Source organism: Nestor notabilis, unplaced genomic scaffold, assembly GCF_000696875.1.
Source record: "Nestor notabilis isolate BGI_N333 unplaced genomic scaffold, ASM69687v1 scaffold613, whole genome shotgun sequence".
Taxonomy (NCBI): domain Eukaryota; kingdom Metazoa; phylum Chordata; class Aves; order Psittaciformes; family Psittacidae; genus Nestor; species Nestor notabilis.
Genome location: NW_009920427.1, coordinates 36,132 through 56,278, shown reverse-complemented (window position 1 = coordinate 56,278; position 20,147 = coordinate 36,132). Strand labels below are relative to the sequence as shown.

The 20,147-nt window shown below is 44.5% G+C and overlaps 1 protein-coding gene across 1 annotated transcript in view; it reads right to left on the bottom strand.

Moving 5' to 3' along the window:
• Nucleotides 1–20,147, bottom strand: part of LOC104402712 (neuronal growth regulator 1-like) — a gene marked incomplete at its 3' end in the record, with an annotated part of 74,745 nt that overhangs the window by 30,516 nt on the left and 24,082 nt on the right. The window contains exon 2 of the mRNA XM_010010660.1: nt 15,874–16,106. Within this exon, the coding sequence (XP_010008962.1) occupies nt 15,874–16,106 (233 nt within the window). The remainder of the gene's footprint in view (nt 1–15,873; nt 16,107–20,147) is intronic.

The window sequence follows — 20,147 nt, the reverse complement described above, 5'->3', positions numbered from 1 at the left end:
AGCACTGTCACAGGGGAGGTGGGAACGTGGAGCCCGAAGTGGAAGGGGGTGCTCAGACTGTGGGATTGGGGTGAGAGGGTGGAATCCTCTTACTGCTGCAGCTGGAGAGGAGCAGAAGCTTTCCCTTTCGAAGCCCAATGCAGACAATGAAAGCCTCCTAAACTAAACCTCAGTATGAAGGTATTGCAAATGCTAACGCAGGGAACAGCAGCATCTTTAAGTCCCCTGGAGAGAACGCACCCTGCACGCTCACTGGATGGCTCAGGTTAGGCAACCTCTGCATCTCCTGTCCTAGCATCCTTTGATGCACATCCAGAAAACTTTTCATGCATCTTTGGAAAAGCTGTACAATCAAAGTCAAACTTTTTCAAATGGAGATTTTCCAGGCAGGAAACATTTAATCCGTTGCCTTCCAAGCTTTCTTTCCAGTTTCTTACAACTCACTACTACAGCATGAATTTGTGACCTTACTTTTCAGTTATTTTCACTCCTATAGACAAATCTTCCTAAATTAGGACGAGGAGTTCTTTTTAAAGAAATGCATTTGATTTTGCTCTTCCCAACTGGTGGGTTTTGCTGCTTCTGAATATCTGATATTGTCACCATCCTCTCTTAAGCTATAAAATCAAAATTAAGCTCTAGAGGATTCCAAAAAAAGAAGGCAGTATTTGAGAAGGAACTGCTTTAATAAATCCATCCCTGTGCTTGTTCATTCTCCCATAACCATGAATCCAACACAGCTCACAGTAGGAAATATTTTTCTTCTGCAAGTTCCCAGTTCATAAACCCAAGACAAGCTGTATCATCTAATAAATTCAAAGGGAAGAATCGCATCTTCGTACACCAGAGGTGGGATTGAAAGAGCTAATGTACAATTCCCGTTTCATTTCATTAAATCACCTGTGCAACGCAGATCAAGTTTGCTATAGCTCAGTGGAAGACATGCCAACGTGAAACAGTTTCCAGACACAGTAAAATCCTTAGCAATGGACTGTCCTCTTTGTGAGCTATCACTTGCATAGGCAATTCTTCTTCCTTTAATAGGCTTCAGTGTGAATGGGAATCCCTTGGGCACTGGGATAGAAGAGATGGCCTCAATACGAAAACCTTGCAACAAAGAGTAAAGTGCGAACGTGTATTGTTTTCAAGACTGATTCTCTGACAATCTTCCATAAATATCAAGAGATGCTGCCCCTGGTTTGAGTGGGAAAAAGGTCCCATCTTAATTTTGTGTTTTGTGTGTGTGTATATATTCACTTGGTTGGTAAACTATAAAAGAGGCTGGATTAGGAGTCCTGTGCATTCCCAGAAAGCTTCTGCATGTTTTCCAGTGCAGGCTATGGCTGCTCTGGGGCAATGGGAGCTCTTCTTAAACCAAATATTCGGTTTCTGTGACAGTCTCCAGTTGTTAAAGTACTTTAGGTTTGAGCATTTCCCTCTTTCATCTGGTTTTCCTAATGAGAGCTTTCTACCTCTTCCTGTTTATGGATTTTTATTAATGGACTGGTCACTGGGGGTAGAATATTTCTGCCTATGTATAATTTAGTCAGCTTTATGAAATACTCTGGCACGCTAAGAGGTCATGCATCAGCTTTTGCTAAAGCAAAACGAGCTTCAAAGGACATAAATCACAGTCCTTTACAGTGTTCTGGATAATAATGCCATCTCTCAAGGATGACAGTAATTTAAAAGCAGGTATACAAAGCTTACTTCGCAATTTCTCCTGAGCAGCCCATGACTCGAAGCAAGGCAGCAGCATGCAATGCAGATATAAGTATTATGCATCATATAAGGAAATAAAAGACAAAACAAATTCTCTGTGCTATCAGCTTCTCCAGCATTAAGCATGGAAATGTGGCACGAAGTGTACAGCTTGTTTTATTGCAAATATTCTATCAATGTCCTCCAGAGTTTACTGCTCTCTCTGCTTACAACTCCAACTCCACTTCTACTCGTGCTTGGCCTAGTTTCACTCCTACAACCGATGATGGTTCTTCAAAGGAAAAGAAGTGTGGGAGCAACTGACACGGAAAAGTGAACAGCAAAGCATTTAGCACAAAAAAGGGACATTCTCTGCACTAATGCCATTTTCATTTCCAGTTGTTACATCTGGCCATTTCTTACTGGTAAAAAGACACATAGGAATGTTCCTGACATTTTCCTCCTCGTTTAATTTTACTTCATTTGCTTTTCTGTTGAGCTTTTCAATCTCCCATTCTTTGTGTTTCATCCTGCGGCATCCTCAGTGAGGAAGGTCATATTGTAAAGAAGATGCACCAGGAGACAGCAACCAGGAATATGCATTTGATATTCCTGGTTATGATGATATCCTATTTGGGCACTTAAAACGCTTTTTATTCTATTTAAAAATGTCTACCAAGTGCCTGCTAAAGGTGTAAAACATCCTTTGCATTAGCTGTCACTAAATACTTATCATGAAATCTCAGGTGGAACAGATCTGCTTTGGTTCTGTATTAACTCCCAAGGCCTTTGAGACCATTTTAACATGGTCCAGTTTGGCTTTGCCAGGACTCTGCACCTCTTACACCAGCACTCAGGGCTGCTGTCTCTTTAAACATGAGCAACAAAACAATAACCCAAGACCAATAAAGCTGCAGTTTCCATCTGGAGTGGACTTTTTTCCCTCCTTCCTTCTATTCTGTGGGATAAAAACATGCTGGCAGAGCAGGATGCCTCAATGGGACATTCATTCTGGGGACATTCATGCTGAACAACTGTCCCAAAAATACAGAATCAGTGGAACAGCAATAGAGACCCATCAGCCTAATACAGAACTGCTCCTTAGCCATTCAAAACCAACACAAAATATTGCTTAATGCTATTTCCCTATATTAGATATTTTCTTACTCTTTTCTGATACTTTAGACTTCTATTTAACCACCCCGTTTTGCACAATGACACTTGGTAAACTACGGACTTATTTATACTCCATTGATGAGATCTGACATTTTCCCACTTATTTCTCCCAGCACCTTCTCTCATCTATAAAAATAAACATCTTTTCCCATCTTTATGGTCCATCTTTATGATGAACCATAAAGAACCAGGAAGAACTGGGCTGGGTTTCTTACTTGGAGAATATCAAGCTCCCAGCTCAGCACCAGGATAGGGAGGAGAGGTGGGAGGGGAGAAATAAATGGTTTTCAAACTGTAAAATCTGGCTTGGTGCAAGTGGAACATAGCGAGCATGAAAAGGATGAGCTTGGTATCTTTAAACAACAGTCCAGTTTATAACAGAACACTGCTTACTTCATCAAGTCACCCAGGACAACTCAGAGAGTTACAGGATCAGTTCCACCACGTGTTTAATTTGCATTTTGGGGTGACAGACCCTTTCAGCTCAGCTTATGCTTGTGACCATTGCAACAACACACCCAGGAGTTTCTTAGGTGTTGTGAATGACTTGCCCAGATTTACTCAGGACACAGGGAGATGCATGTGTTAGGTGCATCCCTTAGAGCTCATGGTACCACGGTCATGGGAGAGTGTGCAACACAGGATGCATTCCCCTGAAAAGACAAAGAAAGGCTGAGAGAGCTGGGCTGTGGCAGCTGGAGAAGAGAAGGCTCCTGAAGGGGACACCTTAGAGCAGCTCCAGTGCCTGAAGGGGCTCCAGGAAACCTGGAGAGGGGCTTTGGACAAGGGATGTAGGGACAGGACAAGGGGAATGGCTTGAACCTGCCAGAGGGGAGACTGAGATGAGCTCTGAGGCAGAAGCTCTTCCCTGTGAGGGTGCTGAGGCGCTGGCACAGGGTGCCTAGAGAAGCTGTGGCTGCCCCATCCCTGGCAGTGTTCAAGGGCAGGTTGGACACAGGGACTTGGAGCAACCTGCTCTAGTGGAAGGTCCCTTCCAACACCCACCAGTCTGGGTTTCTATGATGCTGCCATGGTTTGAAATGGTCTGTGCCTACAAAGCCCCTGTGTAGCTAGAGGGCTGGAATCATCAGGAGCAGCTTGGACCATCACAGGAGTGAGGGATGCTGTTCCTTCAAAAGCACGTGTATTGCCCAGTCCTATTTTTCCACCATGTGTAGCCTTTCCTTTTCCTTGCTTTAGCACCATTTGACATGTCAGTGTGCAGACTTCTACTTCCATAGGAGAGCACAGAAAGAGAAGCAAAGTACGTAGACAAAGACTGTACATGGAAGAATAGAATATTAGAGACTAATTACAGCACTGCTCCTCACAGATGACAGCTTGAGTGTTTAAATTGCATGGAAAGGAAAATCTAAGACAGGTTTGTCAACAGGTTTTGGAAGAGCCCAAATGACATTTCACACTTTTACAGATGCCACTATCCAATTATTTCAATAAGACTAAAGCTTAATGGGGTTTCCAAATTCCACGCGCTAATTTCAATGCTTTTAGGCTTTTTAAGTATGTAATGTTGACATTTACAACTGGGTTTACGGCACAGGGTTTCTACTTGCTAGATGAAGTTAAACATGAGCAGAATTACCTTCAGAAAATACAAGGAGAGTGGTGAACAGATCCAAACCTGTGTCAGGTAGGAATAGCTGTTCAGTTCCAGAGCTATGCTGCCAGCAGAGCGCTGCTCTGCAATCACAGACTGCTGGCATCTGTGAGACCATCTCTACGCACCCAGCACATCCATTCTGAATGATGCCAGTCTGACTTGTTATGTGAATAAATACAAGGAACTTGCATGTGCACATCCATGTGTATGTGCTTGTGCACCCCTCATACCTTACTGATAGCCAACATAGACAAGAACTGTCACCGACAGCCAGGACAAACAGACAAGAACTCTGAAGTGATCTGCTACACTGTTGTAGACATTTCACTTAGAAACAAATGGGGTTGAACCATCCACTGGTTTCATTTCTCTCCACTAATGCCTTGCTGGCTGGATTTTCATATTGCTGAACATCAGAAGGGCAATTTCAGACCGTGAAATAAGTCTGATTTTATCCTCTCAACTCTGTCAGGGTCCCCACATGTTAAATGGAAGGTAATGCTTTCCTTCATTTAGCCATAGTTATGCAAATTTAAGTTTAAGAAGAATACAGTTATAAAAGGACAATCATTATGTACTTATTGTTGACGCATTGATTTCGGTCTATAGCTAATGCAATGTAAATGAACCTAGGGAGTTTAGTGGTGGACTTGGCAGTCCTAGGGAACAGTTGGACTTCATGAAATTAAATGATGAGCTTTTCCAACCCCATTGATTCTAACTACTTGTATGAATAAGTTCCCAACATTTCTGATCACTACAGTGCAAGCAAGAAAGGCCAGAATGTCCACCAAGTGCACAAGAGCTGGGACTTCAGGACCCACCATCGGTATGAAACTGCTCTTGATTTGATGGTCAAGCAGCAAATAACGTAGGTATCATTGCCTCGACATTGTGTTGTTTCCACAGGAGAAACTCCTACCAGCATCCTTATTTTTACCCCATTTCCAACCCACCTCCTGAGTCTGCAATGAAAAATGGGAAAGAAACCAGGGTGTGGAAGGCAAGAGGGGGAGGGAGGTGCAGGGGGAAGGCATTAGCACAGCTCCATCCTGCCTCAGTGATGCTGTGCCTGCCAGCACAGGGATGTCTGGCACACAGCCACAGCTGATGCGCAGAACCTATTTCCCAAGTTAAAACTCTGGAGCCACAGAACACCTACGAATTGCACGTTGGTTATTGCACGTTTCCTTAGAAAGTGTCATGTCACTGTGGCTTATAATCAGCTCCATCTACTTTTCCTCTTTGTTCTCAGCATGCATCATGTTGCAGTAGCACAAAACATTCCCAGCTTGAGCATTTTTGAAGCATCTTGTGGGCAGCAGGGAGTTTGGGCTGGCATCATTTTCCCAGGCAGGTGAATCCGGTCCCTGCACCTCCAGGACACCAGACCACAGGGGCTGTCCAGAGATGCTGAAGCCAAACCAGGGCAGGAGCTTGGCTAGCTTGCTCTCTGCCTGCAGGACGTCACTAATTCCACCTCCCTTCTCATTAAAGTAATGTCTTTGTGAAAACTCACACTTATTTTTTAATAATATCAAAAGGTGAAGTGTTAGGAGTATATTGGGTTTATAGCTAGTTATTTTGATTACATTCATACACTTAGAATTGCCTGTGCTGATACATGGAATGCTATTTCCAGTGTTAATAATTACAGTTACTTAACCTGTGATATAGCCAGAGAAGCAGTTTAAAAGTAATTTAGAATTTCATTATTGAGGCAAAGGAATGTGTAATTCTGTCTTTGCTGGTAAGAGGCGAGGTCATGTCACACAAGGAAACACACAGAACTGGCTCTGTCATAGAATCAGAGAATAGCTTGGGTTGGAAGAGATCTTCAAAGCTCATCCAACCCCCTGCAATGAGGAGGGACACCTTCAGCTAGACCAGGTTGCTCACAGCCACATCCAGCCTGTCCTTGAATGTCTCCAGGGATGGTGCATCCACCACCTCCCTGTGCCAGTGCCTCACCACTCTCATCATAAGAAATCTCTTCCTCACATCTATCTTGTCCTTAAGTTTCTGTGAAGCTCTTCTCTCATTTTTAGGAAGTCCATGAAAGGTCCGGCTTCTTTTTTTATCCCAGAATTAAATTATTCTAATGCCTAAAAGAGTTGTCCTAAAACTTGAGTTCATTCTTTGGGAAACCTGCAATGAGCACGGGTTCCACTTGTCTTATTTTTAAGCATTAACTGGACCTGACAAAGGGGATTTATCAGATTACAGTATCTCAGCTCAGATATTCCGTGTTTCAGACGTTATTAGTTTTCACCAGGCTAAAAACAAGACTCTGACCCCAGCCTTTTGCACTGAGACACGACAGATGTGCTGCTTTGGGTCACAGGAAGGGACATGGCTGTGCCTCTGGAGTGGTTGATCTGTCCTATTGGTTTACTCCCCAGTTCCTTTCCATTGCTTCCATTTCCATGCTTCTATAGGAATGGTTTTCATAGACGGATCTATTTTCATTGACTACAAATAGCAGAATTCCTGCTATAGTATGTTTTAATTGCCTGAATTGAAATCTTATGAGGAAGAATTTACTAAAAATCTTACTCTGCCGAAGTTTTGCCTCTGGAAATGCTTTTACAGCGTTTTCTCCTCAATCTGACAGAAACAGAAGAAAAGGATTTCAAAGAAAGTTGGAAATTCATTCAGGGAAATCAGTGGCTTTGCACCTCCTTAGCGAGGCCTCACTACATATTTAGATTTAAACCCTTTCTCCAAGAGAAACCCAGCATGTTCTAGGCCATCAGGTGGGATAATTTTTACATCCTCTTTCAAATCCGGGTGATGAAAAAGCTGTTACTGAGTAAGAGTTGCAGAGATTGGCTCTCAATGCACTCCAATGCTATTTAACTTCCTTTGTTAACAACAAAGCAGAAGTGGAACTTTCAAACATGGGACACCTATTTTTCTCCTGACGACAGACAGTCAAAAACTACAGAAGTGGAAATAACAGGAAATCCAGTGTAAAAAGAAAAGATCAGATCAATCACAGTAATCACAGTGTTCGCTGTGACAGGCAGCAGAGAGCTCAATAAAACACTGTAGTGCTTACTCAGGGTACAGAGTCCCAAAGCCACTTGCAGTGTGGAAATAATGGCAATGAGTAACCATATAATTGCTAACTCATTTTTTCCAGGCCAGCCCAATTGCCTTTAATTGAATCAACAGGAAGGCAAAGAGGTGTTCAGAGAGGGAATAATAGAGCCCACTGTAAGGGTGCTCAGAAGAACATGTACTTACAAGTAACCAAACCCTTCTAAGCCAAATTTTATGTCTTTAAAATAATACTCCTGCAGTTCACTTCAGTTACAAAATAAAGTTATGGAGGACCTGGTGAAAGGAAGTTGCACTGGAATAAAGTGATTGGAATTAAAGTCTCTGCATTGCTGCACGCTGTTTTCAGACGCCAATGATATTTCTAAGGCAGTACAAAGGACAAACAACATTTCAAGTTTAATATTCCAAGCAAGCCTTGTAATGGGAGCTGGTCTTCCTTGGGTGAAATGAGCAGGATTTTTGCCTCAGAATTCAGTGGGAACATATTCAGTAAATAGGGAATCTTAAAAAAGGTCTATTCAATAACTAAGACACCTTGAAAAAGCAGGTTTCGGTTTGGCAGCTGGGTAAATTCTTTCGTTGTAGGATGCAATCACACAGCACGTCCTGCTATGGGTGACTTTTGCTGCTGGGCTCCAACGGCTACACAAACATGCCCAGAGACATCTCTCTGCTGGTGGCCAGTGTGATGCCAAAGCTCCAGGCAGGGGTCGTGCTGCCAGAGCTCTGCCAGCACTCGGTGAGGTACCAGGGCCCTGAGCAAGCCGCACTGACCACAAACTGATAGCACTGTTTCAAAGTCCAACGCTTGTGATGGTAAATTCCCTCACCAAAGCCTCATCAGTGGATGTGGGAGACCAGGGAGGTTGTCTGTGCTTTAATTAAAAGGGAATAACGTTAAAAAATGAAAGCTGGCCCAACAGGTTTTGTTCTCATCATCCACTTTAAATCATTCTAATGCAAAGTGATAGATTTGATTTGTACTTGCCTTAAGGGCAGTAAGAAGCAGAAGAGACCCACAGCACAGAGCAGACACAGCCACCAGCTCACTCCTTGATAGAATTGTTATTATTCCAAAAACTCTTTTGAAGTCTGCCTTGCAAAAAGTTTGGGGGTTGGAACTGAATGACCTTCGAGGTCCCTTCCAACCCAAACCAGTCTGGGATTCTGGGATTCAACCTCTGAAGGAGGTTGCCTGTTTGCAGGCTGGGAGCTCACCAGACCCATGCTTTAGGAAGGATGAGAGATGCTGTGTCCTGAGCAGGAAGCGTCAGGCTGCACCTCTCCTAGCCTTGGAGAGAAGGGGATGAAGAACCTTAACTAACAGACACAAACCTCAGAATTTAACCATCTACACTGGCTCCCTTTGCATGAGATTATTGTGGTTTTTAACCTAATTTGGGGTGGGGGGTGGGTTTGGTTTTGGGCTTTTTGTTCATTTATTTGCTTGGGGTTTAGCTGTTTTTTTCTTTACCCTGTATTTTTGCCTCCTTCTCCTGCTGGCATTGCAAGAAGCTGCTGAAAGACACTTAGAACTCAGCTGAACGCATCTTTTGCAGGACTCTCACCAGTCACAAAACAACTCATTCACCTTAATTCACATGTAACAGAGCTAATACACTGCAGACCAGAGCACGAGTGATTATTTCGTGTAGATTATCCTTTGCCTGCAGATTTCAGAAGATGGAAATTTCAGGCCTCTAATGGAAATTCGGTTGCAGCCCCGACCATAAAACACCTCAAACATCGCAGGCTTATGAGTTTGGAACTAGTACAGCCCTGTTCTTCTTCACATAACATATTCCTGCTTTACATCCTTGTAAATGAGATCACCTGCTAAGGCAAACATTTCCCATGATTTAAGCCTGTTGAAGAAGGGAAAAGCCATTCATACGCATTTTATATATATCTAGAGAATCCCTGCAGCTCATTCCAGCACCGCGAGAGGTACCAATGTGGGAGGGATTTAATGAATGGCTAAAAAAATACAAATCCCAGAGGATTCTGACGGGTCATTAATGCTGCATCAATGACTCTGGCTGCAGCCCTCGGCAATGGCAAGTCCACGTGAGTTGTCTGCTGGGGCGGGTGGTTCATTTGGCGGGGGGTCTACACTGAGCAAACCTCCTCAGCTGCCCCCAGAACAATTCTCCCAGGTCTCTTTCTCCTTGTGCTGAGCAGGGACAAGAGGATAACAGTAGCTGGTACTAGTGGGTTAATGTTATAGCAAAACCTGACACCCTGCTCGAGTGCTCGCAATTTATAAGAGTAATGGATCGTCAGTTTTAGCTGGCAAGTGGTTGTTATATGATTTTAGGAGTCTTTTGCATATTTATTTTGTCCCACTTTAAATAAATTTGGGTAAGATTTATCTCGTTAGCTCCAAATTCAAGTCCCTCTTGGCCTGGTTGAGGAAACAAATTAGGCTTTGCAAACATTGCAAAGACTAAATCAATACATTAATATTTAGGGGACATTAAGGAGGTTTATTAAACAGAAAAAGAGCCTTGAGTATTTCTTTGGAAATCTTACACATGTTTAAATAAAAACCATAGGTTGTGGTTTCTGACTGAACCTATAAATTGCATTTGCATAGATAATTGAATTATTTACATTCACACCGTGATGAGTGCAGAAGAGATGATGTGGAGAGGGCAGGGCAGGAGCAAGGACTGTGTCTCACATGCACAGTGTCTGTCCCAGAGGAGCCCCAAATGTGCCCACCATGGGCTAGATTAAAATAAAAATTAAAATGTCAAAGAACTAATGTAAAAGCGTTTTTGTGTCACCTATTGCCCAGTATTGGCTGAGACCATGGGCGGCTGGAGACAGGGGATGGCAAAGAGAATGAGACCTATTATCTAAACCTCAAAGCCTAAACCACGGATCTACTGCGCTGTGCAGCCGTAACAGACCAAGATACAGTCTTGAAACAACACCCCTTGACCCAGACCATGTCACCAGTAGCACCCCCAGGCTCCTCAATCACCTTCAAACGGAGCTGTCAGACCCTGAATCCCATCGTTAGGAAGACCACAGCCATGAACCCTGCTCACCAACATCATGGCCACCCCACCGACCCTGTGGGAACTGCCATCCCGAGCTGTGGCCACTCTCCCTGGAGACCCCATCCACAGCACGACGGGGTCCAGCACCTTCCCCCTCCTCTCACACTACGTTTCACACACGGCTAGGTTATAATTGCCTGGTCTTGTTGAATTGGTGTTATGTTTGTTCTCCCTTCCCGTGATCCGCACCAAGCGTATTAATAAACACAACAAAATTCTCCCTGTGCCCTCATTTCGGTAGGTTAAGCGAAGCAATCTCTTTCAGACAAGTTCTTTATTCTCCTAATCATCCTGGTGGCCATCCAGTGGTGACTCAGGTCCTTCTGGAAACCCCGTCCTGGCCCCGCTCTCCCTGGAGCCCGCCTTATCCTTTACCCCATGGCACACCATCATCACCTCGTCATGATGCATGGAGCGAACTGGGGGCTTTGTGCTGTGGCTGCTATTCTGCCCCACAGCAAAATTCATTCTCAAGGCCATTGGTAAACATGTCTTCATATTTTTGCAAATTGGAAGGGGGATGCGGCTTGGAGGATGCAAGTTAAGCTTTGGTGGAACAAATGTCACATTAGAAATAGCAGACACTGCAACCTTTGCTAGAAGAATGATGAGCGATGCAGCGCTGTAAGAGGTATTTCATTTTTGTGCCTCACCGTGGCAAAGAGTTGATGTTTAAATCATCTGCAGTTCATGACTTTGCAGATCAAGCATCTGGACATGAGGTAGATGGAGTTGATTACAAACTCCTGCCTGCTAAACTTTTCATTAATGACTTCCTAAGTCTCCCCTCTTTCTTAATAAGGTCATTGAAAGTGCAGTTAACCGGATTATCTTCCTCGCTTTCATGTGATTTTTCTTGCACTGATGTAAATGTGGGCTAAAGACACATTAGGCTCTTTCTTCTTCTTTATTAACTATCTTGATTAATTTCCTAGGTACAAAATGTAATAATTAACCAGACTTGACTTGGAGGCCTCATTAAGGTGTTGAGCAGAGCTATGGGAGACTGAAACACAACGTCACGCTCTGCCACAGATTCCTGGTTGACTGTGGCCAAACCCCACCAAGTGTCACTGCTCCCTACATCCCCCACGGGACAGGGATACAGAGGCTGCTGCTTCCCTTAAGCCTCCGTTATTTACTGAGCATGTTACTTTTCCATGGTTTATTCATGGAAATTAAGGCATCTTTACCCATTAAAATGTATTTATTCTCCGAATCACTTACAGAAATACGTTCAGAAATTGTCAGCCCAAATAGCAGAGAAGAGGATATTCAAAATGACAGCTCTGGGTCTGTGTGCGGAGAAAAACCTCACACACAGACCAAAAAAAGGGAGGGGGAGAAATAAAAGAGGTGGATTTACAGAGCTTTTAAAGTGGGGTTTCACTGCAAATAATTTTGCAGTCTGGAGTTTGAACTTATTTGGGAGCTTATGATCAGACATGAGTCTTTATCCCTTTAATTGTGACACAAAGCACACAGCCCTGGCTCCTCCAGCTCTGCTGTTTCCAGCAGGAGAATGTCTCTTGTCAGTGTTACTCCACAGAATAGAGCCTGTAGGGCAGAGCAGTTTTAAAGGGCTAAGACTGCTTTTAAATGCTCTTTTTCTCCTGTTATCTCATGTGCTGCTCTAGGTCTGCTGCTGATCATTTATTCACGATGTAAAAGAAAACCCAGCCCTTTGACAGAATGATTTTACTTTGGCAAAAGACCTGCTTTTCCCTTCATTTATTTCTCCCCAACAGCAGAAGTTGTTTCTACTCTTAAAATACAAAGCCATGAACAATATTAAAGGGAAACATAAAACTGCTTCCATAAAATGTTACTATATCGGCCCTATGAACCCTTTTCAGTGGGAAACGGTACGTAAGCTTATAGCACCAATTAGCTCTTTGATGTCTCCTTTACTTTCAGACAGGTCAATCTCCGTCTCAAAGGATGTATGAATCTTGCATCTTTACCTCCTGAGTCCCAGCCCACGGAAGGTGAAGTGGTGGCTTTATGAGCACTGTAAGTACAAAGTGACCTGATTAGAAGCGCTGACATGCACGAGTCCTGGTCGCTTCCCTATCCCACTGGACAGATGACAACTGGTAAGTCTCGATGCAGGGGTCTCTAAATCACTGTGCAAAACCCAACTCTGAGTCAAGGTGGGATTCCACCCATGCGGATTGAGTGATTGGTGTGACTTGCAACCGCTCCACTGAACGTAAATGGCACAGCTCATACTTATGCATATCTATATTAATAACACAGAATCCCAGCATGGTTTGGATTGAAGGGACGGACCTTAAACCCCCTTCAGCTCCAACCCCTGCCACGGGCAGGGACACCTTCCACTAGAGCAGGTTGCTCCAAGCCCCTGTGTCCAACCTGCCCTTGAACACTGCCAGGGATGGGGCAGCCACAGCTCCTCTGGGCACCCTGTGCCAGCACCTCAGCACCCTCACAGGGAAGAGCTTCTGCCCAAGAGCTCATCTCAATCTCCCCTCTGGCAGGTTCAAGCCATTCCCCTTGGCCTGTCCCTACATCCCTTGTCCAAAGCCCCTCTCCAGGTTTCCTGGAGCCCCTTTAGGCACTGGAGCTGCTCTAAGGTCCTCCAGAGCTGCTGGTCCTCCTCTGCCACTCACAGCTTGCAGAACTGGGCTTTACTAGTACAGAGCTCAGCAGCTTTCCCCTCTTGCTAAGTGCTAAGAGAACTACACAGGGGAAAATACAGGGAAAATGATGTTTTTTCTTTCATTTTTATCTTGCAAATGGCTCCCTCGTTCTGGCTTTGCTTCATGGAGCTCCCCCTTCTCCTCCTACACAAAATACACCTCAAATAACATCGCACTAACTGAATATATATACAGAATTGAAATAATAACTGACACTGTCACAGCTTCTCCATTGCAGCTTCCCATTCTGATGGGACACAAACACTTCTGCGATCTCTGAACAAAGCCCACACAAACAGCACCTTCATGGGCCTTCCTGTAGCAGCCATCCCTGAGGAAGGTTGTAAAAATGACTAAGTGTGAGGTTTTGGCTACCAAATACGATAATGTTCTTGATGCAACAACCCCCCTCAGCTTGGCAGAGCCAGAGTCTCACATTCTGACAAACCATCGGGTTCTAGAGGTCCGGTGGTAGAGGATAATAAGCTTAAGAAGCATTTCCTACACGTTATTTGTGAGGGGTTTTGGTGCCATATGGATTAATAGAGATTGCCATTTAAATGCTTCTGGTTTATATTCATCGCTTTATTACTCATAAAAATGCAAAAGAAAATGTTAATGATGATTACACCAAAGACTAATAAGTGAAAGCCTTGGGTTATACTTTGCATTTCTGAAGATAAAAATGCAATCGCTTAATAATTATGCATATTTTTAACCATTGGGTTATTATTTCTCTATGTGCTTGCAGTTAGCCTAATTAATTTTAAGCTCCTGTTTATATGTTTTAGACGTGCAATTAATCTCCAATAATTTTTCTTAGCCCCTTGCACAAGGGCATTAACTGTTCCAGAGACCATTGGAATGAAGAATTGTCTATCTTGGGACAGCACAATAAATATCACCTTCATGTGTTTAAACCAGACACCATTGTCCTGAAGCACTTGTAACAATAAACTGTCTCGTATCAATTTAGTTCTATAAATGGACTGTTCTTATTAACAGCATTGGGATCTCTGTGTTGTTTAGTGAGAAGAGGTCTGGAATTTAAAAACTCTATGTATTTTAATGCGAAAGCAGCTTATTTTGTCCTTGTTTTATTTTGGTTTTAATGAATTTATATTAAGTTTCTAAAGCTAATAAAGTTCCTATTTCCACATTTGAAAAAATTGCTTTCTGGTTCTAGCTTTGCTTTTTTTAGGCTGATGAGTTAATTCTTGGTTTTGTAACAGTGCTTGTGATGGCACACGCCAGAGAAGAGGTGTTCAAGTGAAACACTGCTTCTTTTAAATGCCAATAAAATGAATGGAAAGCTTCATACCTAAAGCTTCATGGGGGCAGGACACATCCTGATGGGGTATGAAGCACCCTGGTGAATCCCTCCTTGCAGCTGAGCTGTGCTGGGAAGGGGATGAGGATCCCGGGAGCATGGCACTGCACCAACATTGCTCATTCCACACCCTTCTCATCTGGGCCACGATGATGCTGGTACCTCAGCCTCAGCTCCAAGATACCATTTAGGTTAGGGGTAGGGTTGGGGTTAGGATTCAGAGAGCACAAATGCTGTGCAGTTTAGGGTTAGGGTTCAGAGAGCCACAAAGCCTAAGGCTCCAGGGGCACTGGGGCTCCAAAAGACATGCCAAGGATGAAGCATTTTTGTGCTTTCTCCCAAGCTGCCCTCAAGGAACCGCCTTGAAGAAACCCACAAAGCAACTCATCTTCCCCCTTTAGAACTCTCATGAGAAGCCAGAGCGGGCTGGTGGGTTGCCAGCACAGCTCATGGCCCTGCAGCTGCCAGCAGTGTGTGACAGACCCTGCTCCCGCATCAGTCTCACTGCATCCATCAGTCGTCTTTGAGTCTCCACTTGTGTTACATGACCAGCAAAGCACAGCTCGTGGCCTTGTGCCACCCCCCGGGACAGCCAGGTCCTGGTCACAGCGACCCTCCTGCCATGTGCCACAGCAGAGGCACTGCCTGTTTCTGAGCACGCTGTGACATCCTAAGGGAAGCGCGGGTGTTTCTGGAGATAGTTGGTATCGGTGTTAAAATGCAAGGGCTGTAAACCTGCCATGAGCTCAGCACCTGGTTAGGCACCTGCCAAATACCAGCCAAAACAACCAAGTTTGGTGCCATGCAGAAGACCTAAACCAACCCGCCAGATACCAGCAGAGTGCCTCTGCAGGGAACTGTACCACAACCACTGCACTGCTGTTCTCCTCTTGTACTTCTACATCTTGTTCCATTGTCAGCAGAACATGAGTGAGGATTTAAACCTGATTTTGGCAAGTTGGAGACCCTTCTGGGTGAATTATCTATTGAGCCAATGGCATAAACAGTCTATGGCTATGCATGTCCAAGAAGAGAGAAAGGAAGAAAGGGAGAAAAGGGAGGGAGAGAGGGAGGGAGGGAAGGGGGGAAAGGAAAGGAAGAAGGAAGGCAAGAAGGAAAACAGGAAAGGAAGGGAGGAAGAGGGGCAGGGTGCCTTAAAATGTGCTTGAAAGCTGACATTTCCCACCTATAAACTGATTTTTTCTAGTGCATCCCCAATAAGGGTTTTCAGTTGGTTCAAGCACATACCTTGTACAGTTAAGTGCACCTGCATCGTTCTGGGAGTGTGCTGAGTTTGCACAGAGCAAGTGTAGGGACCATCATCTGTCACATCGACGTCCTGTATCTGCAGGCTGTACTCTCTTCTGTTTGCTGTGGCGATGGAAACTCGAGGATCTACCGACCACTTGTCACTTCCAGCAAAAATAATACTTGACCGGTTCAGCCAGGCTCCTTTGGAAGCTCCATCCTCCAAGTAACACCTGGGAAAAAGAGGAGACTATAAGTATGGCAAAGTGGGAGCTTTTAAATATCATTAACTGGCTGTTGATTTTTAGACTGAATACAGCTGCAATATATATTTTGCTGGAGAGGGACTCTTCATCGGGGACTGTAGAGATAGGACAAGGGGTGATGGGTTTAAACTGAAACAGGGGAAGTTCAGATTAGATGTAAGGCAGAAGCTCTTCCCTGTGAGGGTGCTGAGGCGCTGGCACAGGGTGCCCAGAGAAGCTGTGGCTGCCCCATCCCTGGCAGTGTTCAAGGCCAGGAAGGCCAGGGTGGACACAGGGGCTTGGAGCAACCTGCTCTAGTGGAAGGTGTCTCTGCCCATGGCAGGGGCTGGAGCTGGAGGAGCTTTAAGCTCCCTTTAACCCAAACCAGGCTGGGGTTCTGTGATTCTGTGATCTTAGAATCCAAAAGAATATTTTTTCTTTTCCAAAGCATTATTAGATTTGTCATTGTTAATCATATTCAAGACATCTTGTTTAAAGCAAACATACATTCAATTAGCATGGATTTCCCTGCTGACAGCAACAATAGAATACAAAGCAGAGTTCTACTAAATATTTCTTAAAATCTCTTTCGTATGGCAGTGACTCAGACAAACGTGATTTGTTTATTATGTCATACTTAAGTTTTTCCCAATTAATATTAGAACAGTAACTAATAACTGTGCTCTTTGGGGTATAATAGTCACCTTAAGCAGAGCTCAGTGAGCAACACCCCCCCTGCAATCAGCAGCAGATATACTCCGGTCGGGTTCTTTTCCTTCTGAATTTCAGTTGAACAATATTCCTCCATAAAGTAAAGACTTTGTTTTTGCTAAAATGAGTAACAACTGCAGCTGGAGAATGAAAACGTGTCTATCTGAGGAGCCTGACAGCATTTCTACATGATATCTCAGGGGGTTGAACATGGCACCGGAGATTGCTGTGGAATTGTGAGCTGAATGCACCCGTGTAGCCACTGGGAAGAGGCTAAAACTAATCAGCTGAGAAATATAAGGAACAAGGTATATTGCAAAATCTCATTTGCAGTCCGTTTCACCATCTGCAGAATCAAAACCCAGGCCGAGTATTAAAGGTCAATGTTAATTGAAAATCCTTTCTGTGGATATGCTACCCAAAAAAAGCTACCCAGGCAGAACAGAAGTAGAAGCTTCTCCTAAGGTAATTAGGCACTGCAATATGCTGCTGTTGTCAATAATTTGTGTTGCCTATTAGGAAACATTTGTAATTTCTTCCCTAAAATAGCTTTTCATCTGAAGTTGCTCACTTGCACACTGGGACAAAGAGGGATGCATGGGAAGGATGTGATTAAATGGCTCTGACAAGTCCTAAAAGCAGCCCAGCATCAAGCACAGCTACTTAAATCTTGTGGGAAAAGAGGTAAGAAGCTGGTGCATAGTCTTGGAGGCACTTCCTAACATCATTCAGTCAAGGAGAAGTGAAGGAGATGGTTGTTGGGGTGGGATCCCTGTGGAGGTGAGCAGGTACTGGCGGGAGAGTGCAGTAGCCAGTGGGAACAGAGTGATGCCAGAGGGTGCAGGGCTGCACCAGAGACCTCGCACTGGTGGAGGTAAAGGAGCAGCCACTCATCCACACACAGGCTGGTAGGATAGAAACAGTCCCAGGAGATGCTCTCATTTGTAATGCAGCTGATGGCTTTGGAAGAGCCATCAAGTTTCTCTGATGTCTGGAAAGAGGGAGCAGCTGGTGACAGAAGCAGGAGACAGAAAGGATGCTGAAGACCACTCCTCAATCCCACGGGCATTTCAACTGATCAGTTGATCATCAGACACCATCAGTGTCCAACTGATGCCTGGACAATGCAGCCTATATGCTGTCAGTGCAAGCAACCACAGGGCTGGCTGGGCCATGTTCTTGAGCATCAGCCAGGACTATGGCTTTTGTGAGCAGCCAGGAGAAAGCATGAAATGGCAGCAAGTGGGGAAAGGAAACATAATGATGTGAAACCCACTGAACACCAGCAGAGCACAGGACTGTGTGAAGTCTGAGAATACAGTGAGAATAAACCCACTGCAGATACTTCAAGTACCGTCTTGTCACAAGCAAATGTTTGTCATAAAACCAGGAGGACTCAACAAAGGAGATCACAGAATCACAGAATCGCAGCTGGAAGGGACCCCAGGGATCATCTGGTCCAAGCTGTCCAGCTGAATCCTAACAGTGTCCGACGCTGGGGAGTCACCACTTCCCTGGGGAGATCATTGCAATGGCTGCTTGCTCTCAATGATTAGACCTGGGCAGGAGAAAATGGTGGCAGCTTGGGTTAGAGAGTATGGGAAAAGTGGGATGGGAGAAGGGTGTCCAGGAGGAAGCAAGGAGAGTTCCTCTCGGTGGCTGAGAAGGGATAAAAGGGTAGAGGTCACACGCACAAGGAACTTTCTTCGCGTGAGCTGATGAACTCGGCTGAACTGTCTGCAGTGAGGTTAAAGACACTGAACTATAGCTCAAAACCAGAGCGCTGTACTCCAGGTTTCCATAAAGAAGGTGACGTCCAGCACGTGGGCAAAGGCAGAGCAGCAGCGAAGCCAAGGGCAGAGAAAACCATGGATGGACTCAGGTCTGAGAGCATGAAACTGCAATTCCAGGAGTATGTGTGGGCTTTTTAACTGACCTGAAAGTGGTGCTGTGTGACAGGGGAAGAATAGATGTATTATCTACATGTAAGGAAATGTGGAGAGTGAATCAGGAGCGTTTCAGGCTAACCACCATGCCAACCACAATAGAATTCAGGGCTTTAAAACAACTTTCAGAGCTGAAGGAACGTAATACAAAGTGCAACAGACTAATGGGACATTTTATTTGATAAAGAGGTTTTTTACATGAAGGAAATCCAACAGAAGAGGAGAATGCAATAGATCTCATCTCTTTGATAAAACATTAAAATAGCACAATTACGGAAACTGGTAGGTGAGAGAAAATGGGGATTTCGTAGCTGAAGCATATGGCAGTATTGTTTAAGGGGGAAAAATGACATTCCCTTTAGGAATAAGAAACTAGAAGCATCAGGCTGACATTCTTCAGAAATGGAACATGAAAATAACCATTCATTTAATTAATGATCTCAACGTGAAATCTGAAAGGGTTCTGAAGGAAGCTGTATAGAATACAGCATAAAAAAATCACAGTTTATATGGCAGAGAATTGGGATGTCAGGGGGAAGCATCTCTTTGAGGATGGAGAGCACAGCAGATGTCTGTGAATCCCTGCAGGAGGAGTTTTGTAGGGGCTGGTCCCATTTGGAGAAAGAAGCAGCCACTTACAAAGTCTTATGAACATTTCCCCATTGATTCTAATGAACAGAAGACTGGGGAGAAGCCAAGAAACCTCAGATTCACTGTCATTTTTCTACAATGCATTTCTTTTCTACTGGTATTTCTAGAGCAGCTGGATGCAGGCAGTTACAAATGAGGGTTTGTGCAGGAAGCCTATAGTTTCAGTGAGCATTTACCATCTTACTGTGCCCTGGGCTGCACCCCAGCAGCTCAGGGAGGGGATCCTGCCCCTCTGTTGCGCTCTGGGGACACCTTAGAGCAGCTCCAGTGCCTAAAGGGGCTCCAGGAAACCTGGAGAGGGGCTTCTCCACCTTCCTTCTTCTTTCCCCACCTTTATATGCTGAGCATGATCCATGGTGTGTTGTGTGCAGCTGGGGTCAGCTGTCCCAGGCATGTTCTCCCACAGCTCCTTGTGCACCCCCAGCCTGCTCACTGGTGGGGTGGTGCGAGGAGCAGAAAAGGCCCTGACCCTGTTGAAGCACTGCTCACTGATAACAAGGACATCCTGTGTTATCAACACTGTTTATAGCACAAACGCAGAACACAGCCCATCAGCAGCTACTGTAAAGAAAACTGACTCTGTCCCAGGGAAAACCAGCACAGCCCCAAAGGTTCCCAAAAACATCTAGTTTCATAGAATCATAGAATCAACTGGGTTGGAAATGACCTTTAAGATCATCAAGTCCAATGGTTAAACAAAGCCCATTTGATATCAAGGCTT